This window comes from Aquarana catesbeiana, linkage group LG03 (assembly GCF_042186555.1).
Source record: "Aquarana catesbeiana isolate 2022-GZ linkage group LG03, ASM4218655v1, whole genome shotgun sequence".
NCBI lineage: Eukaryota > Metazoa > Chordata > Amphibia > Anura > Ranidae > Aquarana > Aquarana catesbeiana.
The window spans coordinates 723,368,735-723,388,729 of record NC_133326.1 but is presented as its reverse complement, the minus strand read 5'-3'; the positions used below and the strand labels follow the sequence as shown (position 1 = coordinate 723,388,729).

The window sequence follows — 19,995 nt, the reverse complement described above, 5'->3', positions numbered from 1 at the left end:
CTGGGCTGAGTTCCTGGGTCTGTACACCTGCTGTGCCCATTATGAGGGGTTCTCACCATCCCTGGGCTGAGTTCCTGGGTCTGTACACCTGCTGTGTCCATTATGAGGGGTTCTCACCATCCCTGGACTGAGTTCCTGGGTCTGTACACCTGCTGTGCCCATTATGAGGGGTTCTCATCATCCCTGGGCTGAGTTCCTGGGTCTGTACACCTGCTGTGCCCATTATGAGGGGTTCCCACCATCCCTGTGCTGAGTACCCAGGTCTGTACACCTGTTGTGTCCATTATGAGGGGTTCTCAACATCCCTGGGCTGAGTTTCTGGGTCTGTACACCTCCTGGGCCCAGTATTAGGGGTTCCCACAATACATGTGCTGAGATTTCAGTTCTGTACACCTGCTGGGCCCATTATGAGGGGTTTCTACAATCCCTTCATGATTTCTATTTATTTCATACAAAGGTGGGTGAGAACAGAGCTGGGATTATGACTGAGCGATCTCACTGCTAGAGAATTGAAGACATAAAAGAAGCCAGCCAGGCTCCACCTGTAATAAAGACCCACTTTTGGTAGGACTGACCCATTAATGAAGCCCTTTAGGGCTGACAACATGTTGATTTTTGTTTCTTCGTGAAATGTTACTTTCCTATCCATTATGCTTCTTTCCGCTCTGGTTTGTGGTTGGAGATCCAGAAAAGGCCAGTATGAGGAAATCTCTCTTCTTCAGAAGTCTTTATCAGAAAACATCTTATGTATGAGTTTGCTTCTGCACACGAGCTCGGCGGGTCGGGGAGCGTTTACATGTTTTTTTTCTTATTTATTTTACCTTTTATTTTTTTATTTTTATATTTTTACTGTTCTTTAAAAAAAAAAAAAATTGTGTCACTTTTATTTCTATTACAAGGAATTTAAACATCCCTTGTAATAGAAAAAAAGCATGGCACCTCTTAAATATGAGATCTGGGGTCAAAAAGACCTCAGATCTCATATTTACACCAAAAGGCAATTAAAAATGCAATGCAATAAAAAAAAAAAAAAAGTTTGAAAAAAAATAAAAAATAAATGTTGCTTTAAGAGCTATGGGCGGAAGTGACGTTTTGACGCCGCTTCCGCCCTGCATTGGTATGGAGCTGGGTGGGGGCCATCTTCCCCTCACTCGTCTCCATACCAAGCCAGGGAGAGGACCCGATTGTCTCCGCCGCTTCCGACAGCTCCGGTAAGCGGCGGACGGCACCGAAACGTGACGGTGGGCACCGAAATGCAGCAGGAGGTGGGGGCCCTCTCCCGCCGCCGATAAAAGTAATCTCGCGGCGAATCCACCGCTGAGACCACTTTTATCTTGAAGCGTACTGCCCGCTGAAGAAGAAGCTACCGGGGTTATAGTAGCTAGCTGCTGCCGTATCAATGACATACCTCTTCAAAGTACCAAGTAACGACGGCGGGTGGTCCGTAAGTGGTTAAAGTGTATTTTTTCCTAAAACATTGCGTTTGGAAAACCGCTGTGCAAATACTGTGTGACATAAAAAATTGCAACGACCACCATTTTATTCACTAGGATATTTGCTAAAAAAAAAAAAAAAAAGTAATGTTTGGGGGCTCTAAGTAATTTTCTAGCAAAAAATACTGATTTTTAACCACTTCCTGCCCAAGGACGTCATATGACATCCTGGACTTTCAGTGGGAATATCTGAATGATGCCAGCAGCTACAGGCATCATTTAGATATCCTTGTTTTCAGCCGGCGATTCTGTGTACCATAAGAATGATCATAGTGGCAATTCTGCCGCTTGATCGTTCTTACAGGCGACGGGAGGGGACATCCCCCCTCCCGCCGCCATCCGGTGCTTCTCCGGGGCTCTCCCGTGCCATTGGGGGCCCAGAGTAAGAATCGTCCGGTGCCGGATGACGATGATAGAGATGACTGGTGACCAGATGGTCACCAGTCATCTCTATGACTGTCGGAGGCCCGGACGCGACATTATAACGTCACGCCCGGGTTCCCGGAAGTAAACAAAGTAGCGATCGCGGTTGTCAGCATGAGATCGGTGAATTTTTTTTCTCGATCTCATGCTTTCCAGCCTGGAGGAAAGATGTAGGGTCTTATTGACCCCACACATCTCCATAAAGAGGACCTGTCACAAATGGTTCCTATTAGAAGGGATGCTCACATTCCTTGTAATAGGAATAAAAGTGATAAAAAAAAAATGTTTGTAAAATAAAGTAAAAATAAAAAAAGTAAAATAAAAAAAAAAAATAACAAAAAAAAAATTTAAAACGCCCCTGTCCCGGGTAGCTCGCGCTCAGAAGTGAACGGACATGTTAGTCCTGCCCATATATGTAAACACCGTTCAAACTACACATGGGAGGTATCGCCGCGTGCGTTAGAGCGCGAGCAACAATTCTAGCTCTAGCCCTCCTCTGTAACTCTAAACATGTCATGAATGGGTTTCATTCGTAACAACTGTGCTTCCTGTAGAGGTATTGTGAATGGCCCACAGCTATCACATGGTACCTGGGCCAATCGCAGCACCCTGTACCATGTGATTAGCTGTAGCCAATCACAGCATTTCAACAGGTATTGTGATTGGCCCACAGCTATCACATGGTCCCTGGGGCAATCACAGCACCCTGTACCATGTGATTAGCTGTAGCCAATCACAGCATGTCAACAGATGTTGTGATTGGCCCACAAATATTACATGGTACCTGGGCCAATCACAGCACCCTGTACCATGTGATTAGCTGTAGCCAATCACAGCACCTCAACAGAAAGCAAGCTGTCATGAATGGAAAACCCATTCATGACAGTTCAAATGATAACTGTTACAGTGCTTATCACTTATCAGAGTAGTACAAGGTCACTATGGGGACACTGAACTAATCTGATGGACGTATGTATAAAAATTTAAAAAAAAAAACAAAAAAATGTTGAGAAATTAAATATAAAATTATTATTTTTTATGCATACAGTCGCCAGTTAGTATCCCTGATCACTGCCACACCAGTCATATGATGACGCTGAACTGCACTGGTGACAGTATGTTAAAAAAAAAAATGGAAAAAAAAAATATTTTACTTAATTTCTTTATTTTGCCAAAAATTGTCCCCAAAAAATTAGAACTTCAAAAAACTCACCATGACTCTTACGTAATACCTTTGGCTGTCTACTTTCCAAAAACGAGTCATTTGAGGGTTATTTGCACTCTCCTGACGTTTTAAGGCCTCAAAAAAAGAGATAGGGGGCCATGACTAAGCTCTGCGGATGGAGTGAAACGCGTTGGGGTGTGGCCTGGTTGGAGCCCAGGGCTGAGGCTGTCATACACCTTCTTATGGGGTTTTGCAGAGATGTGCGACTTCCGGAACTTTTCCCTTTTCCATTAAATGGCCGGTGTAGTTACACTCTCTCCCAGTGCTCTGTGACCATTTACGCCTCCTCTCTCCACTCCATCGTCCACCATGAACAGTGTCTGCTCTGCTCCTCACCCTGAGAACATTCTCTCCACCTCCCTCACGTGACTGGTATAAGTGATGGTCCACACTTAACCGCTTGCCGCCAAATTACATACCTGTACTTTATTGGCTTCAAGTGGTTCTACCGGAGTGATGATATTCAGCTGCAGGTATCACCCCGGTACCATTCTTTAGAGGCCGATGGTCAGCTCTCTCGTAATAACAGCAGCTCGGCTGTTATTACAAGCAGCGGGAGGGGACAACCCCCCTCCTGCCACCTTCCGCCGCTCACCTGTGCTCTCCCGTCCCTCCGGGAGACCGGAGCAACCAGCCGGCACGGCTTTGATCGGGTCTCGGATGTAGTAACCTGGAAGCGACGTCACAATGTCACAACATCACTTCTGGTTTACTGGGGAGCCAACGGTGCCAGTTTTCAGAAATCGAAAGCATTCGAAAATGCCGATGTTGGGGTTTTGAATACTTTCAAGTGCAAAGGAGGGATTTGGGGTCTTATAGACTCCAGATCTCTCCATAAAGAGTACCTGCATGTGAGGTAACACCACGATCATTAGAGCGAGAACAATAATTCTAGCACTAGACCCCCTCTGTAACTCTAAACAGGTAACCACTAGGGATGAGCTTCGTGTTCAAGTTGAACCCATGTTCGACTCGAACATCACGTGTTCGGTCGTTCGCCGAATTACGAACGATAGGGTCCGGTTGCGCCAAATTCGTGTGGCGCGTGACGGCCCATAATTCACTGCGGCATAACAGTGCATTGCTGGCTGATGATTGGCCAAGCATGCACTATGACCCACATGCTCGGCCAATCACAGCGCTGTGTGTACAAAGAGCCATAATTGGCCAAAGCCAACGAGGCTTTGGCCAATTATGGCTCAGGGGGTTTAGTACATGCCCCACACTATATAAGGCCGCCTGCACGTCGGCCCTGTGTAGTGTGTTCCGGCGTTGAGACAGAGATAGAGAGACAGTGTAATTTGATTTAAGTTAGATAGAGTAGGCAGGTCAAGTCAGTTAGCTGCAGTTACAGTGTATTGTGTATATATATATGCATCCCAGGTACACATCCCATATACACACACTGCATTCAGTTTAGCTAGATCCTGTTCTTCTCTTCCTAATATACTGACAGGCAGGCAGTTGTTTTTACAGTATTTCCAGTTACTGTGCTGTGTACCCCGCACAGTCTCACCTACAGTATAGCTACCTGCCGCCAGGTGCTTGTGTAGGCTCTTTGAAGTATTTCCAGTTACTGTACTGTGTACCCCACACAGTCTCACCTACAGTATAGCTACCTGCAGCCAGGTGCTTGTGTAGGCTCTTTGAAGTATTTCCAGTTACTGTACTGAGTACCCCGCTTAGTCTCACCTACAGTATAGCTACCTGCAGCCAGGTGCTTGTGTAGGCTCTTTGAAGTATTTCCAGTTACTGTATTTTGTACCCCGCACAATCTCACCTACAGTATAGCTACCTGCAGCCAGGTGCTTGTGTATGCTCTTTGAAGTATTTCCAGTTACTCTACTGTGTACCCCACACAGTCTCACCTACAGTATAGCTACCTGCAGCCAGGTGCTTGTGTAGGCTCTTTGAAGTATTTCCAGTTACTGTACTGTGTACCCCGCACAGTTGCACCTGCAGTATAGCTACCTGCAGCCAGGTGCTTGTGTAGGCTCTTGACGTATTTCCAGTTACTGTACTATGTACCCCGCACAGTTTCACCTACAGTATAGCTACCTGCAGCCAGGTGCTTGTGTAGGCTCTTTGAAGTATTTCCAGTTACTGTACTGTGTACCCCGCACAGTCTCACCTCCAGTGTAGCTGCCTGCAGCCAGGTGCTTGTGTAGGCTCTTTACGTATTTCCAGTTACTGTACTGTGTACCCTGCACAGTTGCACCTACAGTATAGCTACCTGAAGACAAGTGCAGGTGTTATCATACTAATAATACTACAGGCAGGCAGTTGATTCTGCTAGCTGCAGTATAATTGGTATATATATATATATATATATATATATATATATATATATATATATATATATACACATCCCAGTTTTGTGCAGCTCACTGCAGGCCAATAGTATGTCTGGAAGGCCAACAAGGAGAGGCAGACACAGTCACAAGCCAATAAAAGAGGGCAAGCAGGCTCTGTGTCTAGAGGCAACAGTGCTGGTCATGGACACATTGCATCCTCATCAGCACTTGGCCGTGGGACACGCTTGGTCTTTTTTTTGGCAGCTGGCCGTGTTGAGCCGCAACATGCGGAAGACTTGGTCGAGTGGATGACCAAGCCGTCCTCATCCTCCTCATCCTCTCTCACCCAGGCTCAGGGTACTTTGTCTGGCAAAGCAGCTGCCAACGCGGCCTCTTCCCTCGGCTCAATGGCATCAGTGACTCCTTCCCTAGCCCCACCATGTCCTCCTGAGGAGTCCCTCGAACTGTTTGACCACAGTGTTGGGTACATGCTCCAGGAGGATGCCCAGCATTTTGAAGGCTCCGATGATGGTACTGAGCTAGAGAAAGGCAGTAACGTGAGCCCAGACAGAGGGGGTGCCCAAGAAGGACAGCAATCTGGCAGTCATGTTACCTCAGCTGCAACATACTGACAGGTTTGCTCCAGTGATGAGGAGGGAGGGGATGATGAGGTCACTGACTCGACGTGGGTGCCTGATAGGAGAGAGGAGGTGGAGAAGGAGGAGGCACATCACGCCAGCCTAAGGGCAGCACACTGTCAAAGAAAAAGCAAAAAGATACTCAACTACTCCTATATACCTGTCCGATAATCCCTCTAAGGATCATAATGGCCATACCTTGGCCTCAACCTTTAATGGGAATTTTTAGCGGTCACACCGTCTAAATCCGGTATCTCAGATGGTAAATAAAAATCGGAGACACCAGGATTTAGTTGTCCTCTGAGTTTTAATTAAATCATAAAAAACTATGCGTGACAGACACAAAGCAACTCATCTATGAGAACAAATCAGTGATGAAGGTATTAAATCTTTATCTAAAATTAGAAAATACTACATATAAATAAATATCACACTACAACCCTATTCCCAATACACATTAAAAAGACCTAAAGTCTAGAGAAGGTATAGGTGGCCACCATTTGCTAGATATAACTCATACAACTCTCATTCTCACATACACATACACCAATAGATATCGATCGATCGTAAGATCTGTTTAAATTGTGGGTATACACATCAGGTGATCAGGGGAAATTTGTCACTGAAGATGGCTGATATAGATTGTAATGATAAACAGTCTCGATCACAAGTAGTTTAACCACAGATGTAGCAATCTTGTAGATAATGTAAAGTGCAGGTGGGGTGAGGCAGTTCCATATAGCTTCCGTGAAAAAATAGCTTGTGACAATTGCAGCTTCAGTTTAATGATATAAGCATAGTCTATTCAAAAAGAACCGATAATGGGATAACACAGCAGATTGAGTGTAACATCTAAACGAGATATGAGAAGTAAATCTGACTTTACCATAAGCTGGAACGGTACAGTGATCGGCACATCAAGCCAGGTAGCGGAGGGATCAACGTACAGAAACCGGCATTCAGGAAAGATCTTAGCGATCTATAGATAGCTGTCACTGATGCTGAAGGACTGGATCCCGCTTGCTGAACACAGTGCAGCTTCCCGCATTCACGATGCTTGCCTTCGTCAGCTGATTGTGACCCGCTGCATAAGCTGCAATCGTCAATCTCTGATGCTGGTTCTCGGTCGATGGAGTGCAGAGAGGTTAAAGAGCGATTCAGTAAGTAGATATGTGGCCATCCATAGATCCTCCTCACAGATACCAACTTCTGATGCTTACATGTTTCGCTAATTTGTTAGCTTCCTCAGAGCATAAGGGCAGCACACTGACTGCATCACACCGCAAAGCTCCGCATGTGCAGGGCGCTGCTGTCTCTGCGCATTATTACAAAAGTTCTTTGGTGTGGGCCTTTTTTGAGACGAGTGCATCAGATCGCACCGCTGCTATTTGCAACATATGTCTCAAGCGTATCTCGCGTGACCAAAACATCTCCCGCTTGGGCACCACATGCTTGACCAGACATATGTTGACCTGCCATGCAGTTAGTTGGCAAGCGTACCTAAAAGACCCACACCAAAGAACAAAGAGGACCTCTCCTTGCTCCTCATCAGCTGGGATCTCCAACCCCACTATACCTTCAGTCCTCTCTGAGACCTGCACCGAGAGGAATGAAGGTGTAGAATTAGGTGTGTCACAGCCAAGTACTTGCGGGCAATCTGCTATCGGTACACCAACGTCAGATTGTACCAGGCAAATTTCCCTGCCCCAGCTGCTGCACCGCAGAAAGAAGTTCGCTCCCAGCCATCCACATGCCCAGCGGTTGAATGCTAGCTTGGCAAAATTTCTAGCAATTCAACTGCTACCTTTTCAGTTGGCTGACTCTGCCCCCTTCCATGAGTTTGTGGAATGTGCGGTTCCTCAGTGGCAGGTTCCCAAATGCCACCTTTTCTCACGGAAGGCGATTCCGGCTCTCTACCGGCATGTGGAAGGCAATGCCTTGGCCTCGCTGGACAGGGCGGTCAGCGGTAAGGTGCATATTACCACTGACTCATGGTCCAGCAGGCATGGACAGGGACGTTACATAAGTTTCACGGCGCATTGGGGACTCTGCTGGCAGCTGGGGAGGATGCAGGACAAGGTGCAGTAGTGTTGGAGGTTGTTCCGACACCACGCCTCCAAAATGCCAGTACTGGTGATTCTGACACACCTCTCTCCTCCACCCCCTCCTCTTCTTCTTCCTCCATGGCCTCTTCCTGTGCTTTGTCCTCGGAACCAGCGGTGCTCCGTAGGCGTTCAAGGGGTTACACAAGTATGCAGGCAAAAATATGCCATGTGGTGCTTGAGCTGGTGTGCTTGAGGGACAGGAGCCACACTGGGGCAGAGATTCTGTCAGCTCTGCAGGGGCAGGTTCAGAGGTGGTTGACGCCACGCCAATTTAAGGCAGGAATGGTGGTTTGCTACAATGGCACCAACCTCCTCTCCGCCCTCCGACAGGGACAAATGACCCATGTGCCCTGTTTGGCTCACGTCCTTAACTTGGTGGTGCAGCGGTTCTTGGGCAGGTACTCGGGCTTACAGGATGTCCTGAGGCAGACCAGGAAAGTCTGTGTGCATTTCCGACGGTCATATAATGCCAGTGCTCGGCTGGCAGACCTCCAAAAGGAATTTAACCTGCCCAAGAACCGCCTAATCTGTGACATGCCCACCAGGCGGAACTCAACGTTGGCCATGCTGCAGTGGCTGCACATGCAGCAGAGGGCCATCAATGAGTACCTGTGCGACTATGGCACCAGGACAGGGTCAGGGGAGCTTGTTTTTTTTTCCCCATGCCAGTGGGCCATGATCAGGGAAGCATGCACTGTCCTGTCACCATTTGAGGAGGCCATGAGGATGGTGACACTGTCCCCCTTGTCCACCTGTTGGAGCACACGCTGTGTGGAATAATGGACAGGGCACTTGAGGCAGAACAGAGGCAGGAAGAAGAGGACTTCCTTTGCTCTCAAGGCCCCCTTTATCCAGACAGTGTTCCTGCGTTCCCGCCGATCACACAGGAAGAGGAGGAGGAGGAGGAGAATTATGTCAGCATGGAGGTGGAGCCTGGCACTCAGCATCAGCAGCAGTCTTTAAGGAATCATTTACAGTCCCAAGAAACCCATGGACTTGTACGTGGCTGGGAGGAGGGAGCTGCAGATCATGTCGTCCTTAGTGACCCAGAGGACTCCGGACCGAATGCCTCAGCAAACCTACGCTGCATGGCCTCCCTGATCCTGCAAAGCCTGTAGAAGGATCCTCGTATTTGTGGTATCAAGGAGAGGGATCAATACTGGCTGGCAACCCTCCTTGATCCACGTTACAAGGGTAAGGTTGCGGACCTTATCTTGCTGTCGCAGAGGGAGCAGAGGATGAAACATCTTCGGGAGGCCTTGCAGAAAGGTCTGTGCAACGCGTTCCCAGAGACTGGGAGGTTACAAACTCCTGGTCCTGGACAACGTGTTGCTGAGGCTTCGGTCAGTCAATGAAGGAGCGGTGGAGAAGGTGGCCGTCTGACCGATGCTTCTGGCAATTTTTTAGTCCGCAGCCCCAAGGTATGATTGGTTCCAGCAACCATCGCCAGCATCTGTTTTACATGGTGCAGGAATATCTAGGGGCAAGATCTGACTTGGAGACCTTTCCCACCGAAAATCCTCTGGGTTACTGGGTCTTGAGGATGGATCACTGGCCAGAGCTTGCACAGTATGCAATTGAGCTACTGGCCTTTCCTTCATCCAGCGTTCTTTCGGAACGCACATTCAGTGCTGCTGGAGGCTTTGTAACCAATCACAGGGTGCGTCTGTCCACCGACTCGGTCGATCTTCATAAAAATGAATCAGTCTTGGATCACCACCAGCTACCAAGCACCTGATGCTGATGTAACCGAATATGATTTTTTTGAAATGTCAGATCCCTTCAAGACTGCCTATGCTGATGCTGAGTGACTATCCTGTTATGCTGAGTGATTATCCTCTTCCTCCTCAATGATCATGCTGATACCTTGTAAGAACATTTTTGGTTCTGGGCGCCGCCACCAGTGGCTAATGCCCAATTTTTCTTCCCCTGTTCAACAGGGGCGTGTAATTACAATTTTTGATGCAATACTTTGCAGCAGGGCTCCTGCGCTCCAATTAGAGTATCTGTGAGGGGTTGCAGTGTTGTGGCACCAGCACCAGTGCCTAAGGCCCAATTTTTCAGCTCCTGTTTAACAGGGACATGTAATTACAATTCTTGATCTAATATTTCACAGCAGGGCCCATTCCAGCTCCCAACAAGAGTAACTGTGAGGACTTACAGTGTTGTGGCACCTGCACCACCACCAAAGGCCCAATTTTTCTGCCCCTGTTCAATAGGTGCATGTAATTACAATTCTTGACCTAATATTTCACAGAAGGGCCCGTTTCTGCGCCCACCAAGAGTAACTGTGAGGACATACAGTGTTGTGGCACCAGCACCACCACCACCAAAGGCCCAATGTTTCTGCCCCTGTTCAACAGGTGCATGTAATTACAATTCTTGATCTAATATTTCACAGCAGGGCCCTGTGAGGGCTTACAGTGATGCGGCAACACCAACACCTAAGGCCACAATTTCTGCAGAGTATATAGGGCAGGCCCCTACTTTCAAACATCCAACTTACAAACGACTCCTACTTGCAAACGGAAGGAGACAACAGGAAGTGAGATGAAATCTACCCCTAGGAAGGGAAATTCTCTCCTGCAAGAGTTAATATGGGAAAAACGTTTCTCCTTTCCACTGATGCTTTATCACCAATCCTTGTTTCACTAAAAACCCCACATTTTCTAAAAACATTTGTCATTGGGACAGAAAGTGAGGTGAAATCTTCTGAAGAGTTGCACAGACAGCAAAACAAATGTCACGGGATGATAACCCTTCCCTATGTTTTCCAAAAAGCTTAAAATAGATTTTTTTGGCTGGAGCTAAACACGTTAAAAATGTAGCAGTTCAAAATTACAAACAGATTCTACTTAACAACAAACCTACAGTCCCTGTCTTGTTTGCACTACCTGTATACTGCTGTTCAGAGTATATAGGGCCTGGGGGCCCCAAGCCTTTCCTTTTTTTAATTTGGGTGCGGGGTTCCCCTTTGTAACGACACCCCGAGTATGAAAGGGGTTCAAGTCGTTTAGGACATTCCATATCCAAACACAAAGGCAGCTACCGAACACTTCAATCAGCCGAACAAGGAACCCATACAAATAATCCACCCCAAAAACGAGACAAGGCTCTGTCTTCAGGTTTTCACCAGGAATCAACTCTTTATTATAACACATGGACACAACAGATAAAATAACTCAGAGACTCTTCCCCCCCACCCTTGGAAAAGAGGGCGGGTTAAACTGTCCAATGACAATGGACACACAGGTCAGGTGTGTTTAACGTCTCATCAGTACACAGTCTTAGCAGGGAGAGCTGTTGGAAGAATCCCCCCTCCCTCCAATGCAATACACATCCTGTGATCCAAGGCAGACAAACATAATAGAACATTGGAATACAGCCCCACCCAAAACTAGCACAGCAAAGAGTACACAACACAATGAGACAGCACACATTATATATACACATATATACAGCATTGAGTCTCTGACTAGCACAGATCATAGTGGGGTTCTCCTATTAGTGACTCCCATCACTATGGCACATTCAGGGTCCCCAGAGTCTGTGTGTGTTGGGGGACATGGACCTGAATCTAAAGTAATGCCAACTCAAGGGTCCCCAGGCATACAGCTCACAAAGAGCCCCGTTCCCCCAAATGCCAGGGCCCATAATCGGCCGGCAGGAGGCTGGCATTCAGTCCCCTCCAAAAGCCTCTATCCCGGCTAGGTCTGTCACACCCTTAATATCCATACAAGACCCAAAGGGCCTGGTAATGGACTGGGGGGTAGCCATGCTGTTTGTCTCACTGATTTTCATCCATATTGCCGGGACCCAACATTACATTTAAGCCGCAAGCCGTTTTTAATGACTTTTATTCCTTTAAAAATGTATTTTTGTGCAGGGACTGTTCTAAGCATTGGAAACACGTGCCACTTTACAGGCATACTACAGACACCCCCCCAGGTAAGATATTTAAAGGAATATTTCACTTTTTTTTTTTTTACTTTAAGCATCATTAAAATCACTGTTCCCGAAAAAACTGCCATTTTTAAAACTGTTTTTGCATTGATACATGTCCCCTGGGGCAGGACCCGGGTCCCCAAACCCTTTTTAATACAATACCATGCAAATTAGCCTTTAAATTTAGCACTTTTGATTTCGAACGTTCGAGTCCCATAGACGTCAATGGGGTTCTAACGTTCGTGCGAATTTTCGGTCCGTTCGCAGGTTCTGGTGCGAACCAAACCGGGGGTTGTTCGGCTTATCCCTAGTAACCACTAACAGGTAACCACAAAAAAATTGAAAGTGTCGCCTATGGAACTTTTTAAGTACCATAGTTTGACGCTATTCCTCGAGTGCTCTCAATTTTAAAGCATGACATGTTAGGTATCTATTTACTCGGCATAACATCATCTTTCACATTATACAAAAAACATCGGGCTAACTTTTACTTTTTTTTTTTAATTAATTGAAGTGTATTTTTACAAATAAATTGCGTTTGAAAGATTGCTGCGCAAATACGGTGTGACATAAAGTATTGCAACAACTCCCCATTTTATTCTCTAGGGTCTCTGCTAAAAATCTATATATAATGTTTGGGGGTTCTAATTAAGTTTCTAGCAAAAAATACTGATTTTAACTTGTAAGCAACAAGTGTCTGAAATAGGCCTGGTCGAATTATTTTCCAGCTCAAATGTTGGAACTAATATCCTCCAGAACCTTTATTAGCTTGGTTGCCCTTCCCTGTACTCGCTCCATTTCCAGCACATCCTTCCTGAGGACTGGTGCCCAGAACTGGGCAACCTACTCCAGGTGCGGCCGGACCAGAGTCTTGTAGAGTGGGAGAATTATCGTTTTATCTCTGGAGTTGATCCCCTTTTTAATGCATGCCAATATTCTGTTTGCTTTGTTAGCAGCAGCTTGGCATTGCATGCCATTGCTGAGCCTATCATCTACTAGGACCCCCAGGTCCTCTTCCATCCTAGATTCCCCCAAAGGTTCTCCCCCCAGTGTATAGATTGCATTTATATTTTTGCCACCCAAATGCATTATTTTAAATTTTTCTACATTAAACCTCATTTGCCATGTAGTTGCCCACCCCATTTATTTTGTTCAGATCTTTTTGTAATGTTTTAACATCCTGTGGAGAAGTTATTGCCCTGCTTAGCTTAGTATCGTCCCCAAATACAGAGATTGAACAGTTTACCCCATCCTCCAGAGTAGTAGATCAGTAGTGCAAACAAATGTATTATAAACCAATCATAGTCCATAAATCACTGAGATTAAATAACAACAAGTTCATGAACGGGGCACACGTTTCTACAGAATATTACAGAAATACATACACTTCCTCTTTATTGTGGTATTTCTAAATTACTAAAACTGAAATGCAGTATGTGGCCACACCTTATTTTAGGAAGTTCCTAAATATAAAATCAACAGGTATCGAAGATGCAGACTGAGTAGGGCACAGAATCGGGTTTGTCTGCAGCCTGCAATGAAGGGGGCTAAACATATGGAGAGGGAACCAGGTAGGTTGTAGATGTGATCATTGATAAATATACTGAGGGGGGGAGGGGATAGGAATGGAGTCACTTTGACATAGTTGGCCGGCAAAGGGATTAATTTAATGCATTTGGCTAGTGAGGGATCATTTTGATGTAGTTGACCAGAAAGGGCTCATTTTAACACAGTTGACCAGGAAGGGATAACTTTGATGCAGTTGACCAGAGAGCGTTCACTTTGATGCGGTTGGCCAGAGAGGGATCACTTTCATTCAGTTGGCCAGGTAGGGATCACTTTAACGCTTTTGCCAGAGAGGAATCACATTGGTGCAGTTGTGCAGTGAGGGATCACTTTTATTCAGTTGACCAGAGAGGGATCACTTTGATTCAGATGACCATAAAGGTATCACTTTGATGCAGTTGACCAGAGAGGGATTCCTTTGACACAGTTGGCCAGAGAGGGATTAATTTGATTTAGTTGGCCAGAGAGGGATAACTTTATTCAGATGGCCAGAGAGGGATCAATTTCATTCAGTTGACCAGAGAGGGATCACTTTGACACTGTTGGCCAGAGAGGGATCACGTTGATTCAGTTGACCAGAAAGGGCTCACTTGGATGCAGTTGACAAGAGATGGATCACTTTAACACAGTTGACTAGAGAGGGATTACTTTGATTCAGTTGACCAGAAAGGAATAAATTTCACGCAGTTGGCCAGAGAGGCATCAATTTGATTCAGTTGGCCTGAGAGGGATAACTTTATTCAGCTGGCCAGAGAGGGATCACTTTGATGCAGTTGACCACAAAGGGATAACTTTGATGCAGCTAACCACAGAGGCATCACTTTGATTCAGTTGACCAGAGAGGGGTCACTTTGACATAGTTGGCCAGCAAAGGGTTTAATTTGACGCAGTTGGCCAGTGAGGGATCACTTTAATTCAGTTGACCAGAAAATGCTCACTTTAACACAGTTGACCAGAAAGGAATAACTCTGATGCAGTTGACCAGAGAAGGATCACTTTGATGCGGTTGGCCAAAGAGGGATCACTTTGATTCAGTTGGCCAGGGAGGAATCAGTTTGATGCTGTTGGCCAGAGAGGGATAACTTTAAAGCAGTTGGCCAGTGAGGGATAATTTTGATTCAGTTGGCTGGAAAGGGATAACTTTATTCAGTTGGCCAGAGAAGGATAACTTTATTCAGTTGGCCAGAGAAGGATCACTTTGACACAGTTGACCACAGAGGGATCACTTTGATTCAGTTGACCAGAGAGGGGTCAATTTGACATAGTTGGCCAGCAAATGAACTACGTTGATGCCTATGGCCAGTCAGGGATTACTCTGATTCAGTTGACCAGAAAGGGCTCACTTTGACACAGTTGACCAGAGAAAGACCACTTTGATGCAGTTGGCCAGAAAGGGATCACTTTGATGCAGTTGGCCAGAGAGTTGCACAGTGTTTAAGCAACATGTCCATGTTGACATGCTAGTCGCTGGACCCCTGTATTCTCGTATAGAGTTTTTCTTTGCTTTCAGTAATTCCCACCATCTTCTAGATTGCTCCCAATGTGTCCCAGCCTGCTTCCAGCCTTGAGTTCCCAATGTGTCCCAGCCTGCTTCCAGCCTTGAGTTCCCAATGTGTCCCAGCCTGCTTCCAGCCTTGTGCTCCCAGTGTGTCCCAGCCTGCTTCCAGCCTTGAGTTCCCAATGTGTCCCAGCCTGCTTCCAGCCCTGAGTTCCCAATGTGTCCCAGCCTCCTTCCAGCCCTGTGCTCCCAGTGTGTCCCAGCCTGCTTCCAGTCTTGTGTTCTTCGGTTTAATATATTTTATTGAGAAGAATGGCATTGTAGAAAGAAAGAAAAGGAAATAACAATACTTATTAACCATGACCTGAATATACAGTGGCCACCCGAATTTTGTATTACCACATGCCCTCTTGTGCTTCGGTAACTGAGAAACAAGAGACTGCACAAATGAAACGTGCTGAAATATTTGCTATCAATGCCAATTTTTACATAATTAAAAAAAAAAAAAAAAGGAGAGAAAAAAATGAAAAAAAAAGAAAATAAAGAAATAGATAAATGAAGTAAAATTAGGAAAAATGATAGCATCCTAACAGTCACAAGAAAGATGACAGCTGAGGTGATTCCAGAAACTTCACCCACGGTGCCCAGACTTCCCTAAACTTAAAGTCATTATTATTTGCTTTGGATATTAGCTCTTCCATCTGCATTATGTGGTTCATCTCTACTATCCATTCCCGTATTGTTGGTGTTATTGGAGATTTCCAATGTCTTGGAATTAAAGCTCTTCCTGCCATCAAAAAAAAATCAAAATATTCCCTTTATAATTGATTTAATTGATCCCGGGATCAGAGAAAGGAGCGCTACCTCCGGAGACTCCTGACACTTTTTGCCGGTGACCACATGACTTAGTTTAAATATAGCCGACCAAAATGGTTTTATATTCGTGCAAGACCACCACAAGTGTAATAATGTGCCACTCGATTCACAACATCTCCAACATAGGTCAGACATAGCTGGATTAATGTTGATTAATAGGACCGGGCAACAATACCATCTTATCAAAATCTTATAGTTGCGTTCCTGTGAATAAGAGGATAAAGTTATTTTAACCACTTGCCTACTGGGCACTTAAACCCCCTTTCCTGCCCAGACCAATATTCAGCTTTTACAAATAGAGCTTTCTTTTGGTGGTATTTAATCACTGCTGGGTTCTTTATTTTTTGCTAAAAAAAAAAAAACGAAAAAAGACTGAACATTTTGAAAAACAGTTCATAGTTTGCTATAAAATTTTGAGAACAGGTAATTTTTCTCCTTCATTGATGTGTGCTGATGAGGCTGCACTGATGGGCACTGATGGGCACTGATAGGCGGCACTGATAGGCACTGATAAGGTGGCACTAATGGGCACTGATCGGTGGCACTGATAAGCACTGATGAGGCGGCACTGATAGGTGGCACTGATCGTTGGCACTGATGGTTGGCACTAATGGGCACTGATAGGTGGCACTGATAAGTGGCACTGATGGGCACTGGTAAGTGACACTGATAGGCAGCACTGATCGGTGGCACTGATGAGGCACTAGTGGGCATTAAAAGTTGGCACTGGTGGGCACTGGTAGGTGGCACTGTGGGCACTGGTAGGTGGCACTGGTGGCTACTGATAGGTGGCACTGGTGGGCATTGATGAGGCAGCCATGGCTCTCTGTGTGAGGGACCGATGTCCCTCTGACAGAAGCCGGTGATCAGCTTTTTTCCCCTCACGCTAACAGTGTGAGGGGAAAGAAATTACAGATTATCGATCTTCTGTTTACATCACGTGATCAACTGTCATTGGCTGACAGCTGATCACGTGGTAAGGGGCCGGGAATGGCCCCTTACTCTGATCTGTGATTAGCCGAGTCTCATAGACTCGGTGATCACAGAGCGTGCCTCGCGCGACCCATGGGGGCATGCAGGCAGCTCATGCATGGGAGGATGTCCATGGACGCCCTCCCTGCAGTTAAGGCCCACGCTGTAGCCATCTTTCGGCTATAGCGCGGGCGGCAAATAGTTAAAAGTGAGAGAGAACACTTTTTCCCAGTCTTCAAGGGCCACATTTTTACCTAGCTCCCAGTCTCGGACATAGAAGGGGCAGTCAGGAAATGTGTGCGTAAATAAAATGCCCTATGTTTTAGATAAAGCATTGGGGCATTTTGAGTCAGTGAGGCACAACTCCTCAAACTGAGTTAAGTCCCCACAGAGACTTGACCTATTCAGCTCTTTATAGAAATTGCGTAGTTGAAAATATTGAAGCCACTCACTCAGTCTTGTGTTCCCAGTGTGTCCCAGCCTGCTTCCAGTTTCGTGTTCCCATTGTTTCCCAGCCTGCTTCCAGCCTTGTGTTCCCAGTGTGTCCCAGCCTGCTTCCAGCCTTGTGTTCCCAGTGTGTCCCAGCCTTCCAGCCTTGTGCTCCAATTGTGTCCCATCCTGCTTCAAGCCTTGTGTTTCCATTGTGTCCCAGCCTGCTTCCAGCCCCATGTTTTTCGTAGTGTGTCCCAGCATTCGGCCAGCCTTGTGTTCTCAGTGCGTCCCAACCTGCTTCCAGCCTTGTGTTCCCAATGTGTCCCAGCCTGCTTCCAGCCACATGTTTTATTAGTGTGTCCCAGCCTTCGGCCAGCCTTGTGTTCTCAGTGTGTCCCGGCTTGCTCCCAGTCTTGTGCTCCCAGTGTGTTCCAGTCTGCTTCCAGCCTTGTATTCCCAGAGTCTCCCTACCTGATTCGAACCTTGTATTCCCAGTGTGTCCTAGCATGCTTTCCACGTTGTGTTTCCAATGTGTCCCTACCAGCTTCCAGCCTTGTGCTCCCATTGTGTCTCATCCTGCTTAAAGCCTTGTGTTTCCAGTGTGCCCCAGCCTGCTTCCAGCCCCATGTTTTCTTAGTGTGTCCCAGCCTTCAGCCAGCCTTGTGTCCCCAGTGTGTCCCGGCTTGCTCCCAGTCTTGTGCTCCCAGTGTGTTCCAGTCTGCTTCCAGCCTTGTATTCCCAGAGTCTCCCTACCTGATTCGAACCTTGTATTCCCAGTGTGTCCTAGCATGCTTTCCACGTTGTGTTTCCAATGTGTCCCTACCAGCTTCCAGCCTTGTGCTCCCATTGTGTCTCATCCTGCTTAAAGCCTTGTGTTTCCAGTGTGTCCCAGCCTGCTTCCAGCCCCATGTTTTCTCAGTGTGTCCCAGCCTTCGGCCAGCCTTGTGTCCCCAGTGTGTCCCGGCTTGCTTCCAGTCTTGTGCTTCCAGAGTCTCCCTACCTGATTTAAACCTTGTATTCCCAGTGTGTCCTAGCATGCATTCCATGTTGTGTTCCCAGTGTGTCCCTACCGGCTTCCAGCTGCTTGATCCCAGTGAGTCCCTAACTGCGTTCAGCCATGTGTTCCCAGTATGCCCTAGTAAGCCTTGCTATTTCCTTCAGTCTTATCTGCTGCCTTGTGTTACCTGTGCTCCAACACTGCCAGAGAGCTGCAGCAGTGCAGTTGCGATCTGCTTGGGTCACCTGTAGAACAATCTCTCTACCTCTAGATGTTCAGGTGAAGACCCAGACTTTTTCAGGGCTGTCGCTGTTGCGAGGCAAGCTGATTCTCCAAATATGTGTCAGCTCTGTGACTTTGGCCCATCTGCACCGCTGCCTCAACCAGTCCTGGTCATCTACTCTGACCCTAGTGGAAGATGAGTCTCAAGTCGTGAAAGTAACAATGCAATTAAATTCTGATGATCCCAAAGTTGTTCTGTTAAATGCTTAAAATGCCTAATTATGCATTGTTATGTAAGTCGATATAATATAGTATGTATTATTGGCGTGAGTAACTTTTACAATTCTCCAAGAATAAATTCCCTATAGGTCACAATAAATGTCAATAGTATCATATTTCAGAAAAGCTCCATCTCTTATTGTTAAAATGCTGTGTAGAGCACCATTATATCTGAATTACATCACCTGAAAATCCTCCCTGGTATCTACAATATCTATATTAAGGTCTGTGTTGTTCTTCAGGGCACTCTTATGAGAAAAATACGTATGCCAATGTGGAAAATCTTCATTTAAAAAGGATGAAGAATGCACCAAAAGCCGAAGGTAAGTTATTATAATGAGGGGTATCCTCTTAATCTGTTATGGACAGCTGAGGACCGAGTCTTCAGTCATAGGACACATGTCTACTAATACTAATACTGCTATACTGGATCTACCAATCAGAAATCACCTTTTACTATATCTATATTGAGGTAATAAAAACCAGCACCTCATTGGTTGCCTTGATTTAGTATACATTTTATACCTAAATACGATATACATGGTGATATACAGTATACATACATATTTTGTGGGAAATTAGCTCAAGTGCAGAGGTCATAAGGACTCAGTCCGCTCATAAAACCTTCTTATAAGGCCTCTTCCTGACCACTATTATAGGTATTATGGTAGGGGGTAGGGATGAGCCGAACACCCCCCGGTTCGGTTCGCACCAGAACCTGCGAACGGACCGAAAGTTCACACGAACGTTAGAACCCCACTGACGTCTATGGGACTCGAACGTTCGAAGTCAAAAGGGCTCATTTTAAAGGCTAATTTGCATGGTATTGTCCTTAAAAGGGTTTGGGGACCCGGGTCCTACCTCAGGGGACATGTATCAATGCAAAAAAAAACTTTTAAAAACGGCCGTTTTTTCGGGAGCAGTGATTTTAATGATGCTTAAAGTAAAAAAAGAAAAGTGAAATATTCCTTTAAATATCGTACCTGGGGGTGTCTATAGTATGCCTGTAAAGTGACGCGTGTTTCCCGTG

General features: G+C 46.1%; 1 protein-coding gene across 2 annotated transcripts in view; it reads left to right on the top strand.

The window, feature by feature from the left end:
* Window positions 1-13,638: 13,638 nt before the first annotated feature.
* Window positions 13,639-19,995, top strand: part of LOC141134939 (C-type lectin domain family 10 member A-like) — a 60,483-nt gene continuing 54,126 nt past the window's right edge. Inside the window, exons 1-2 of one of the 2 annotated variants that reach the window (XM_073624372.1) lie at window positions 13,639-13,694; window positions 19,208-19,288. In XM_073624372.1, the coding sequence (XP_073480473.1) occupies window positions 13,661-13,694; window positions 19,208-19,288 (115 nt within the window). In that variant the 5' untranslated portion in view covers window positions 13,639-13,660. The remainder of the gene's footprint in view (window positions 13,695-19,207; window positions 19,289-19,995) is intronic. The other variant, XM_073624373.1, reaches the window with a different exon arrangement.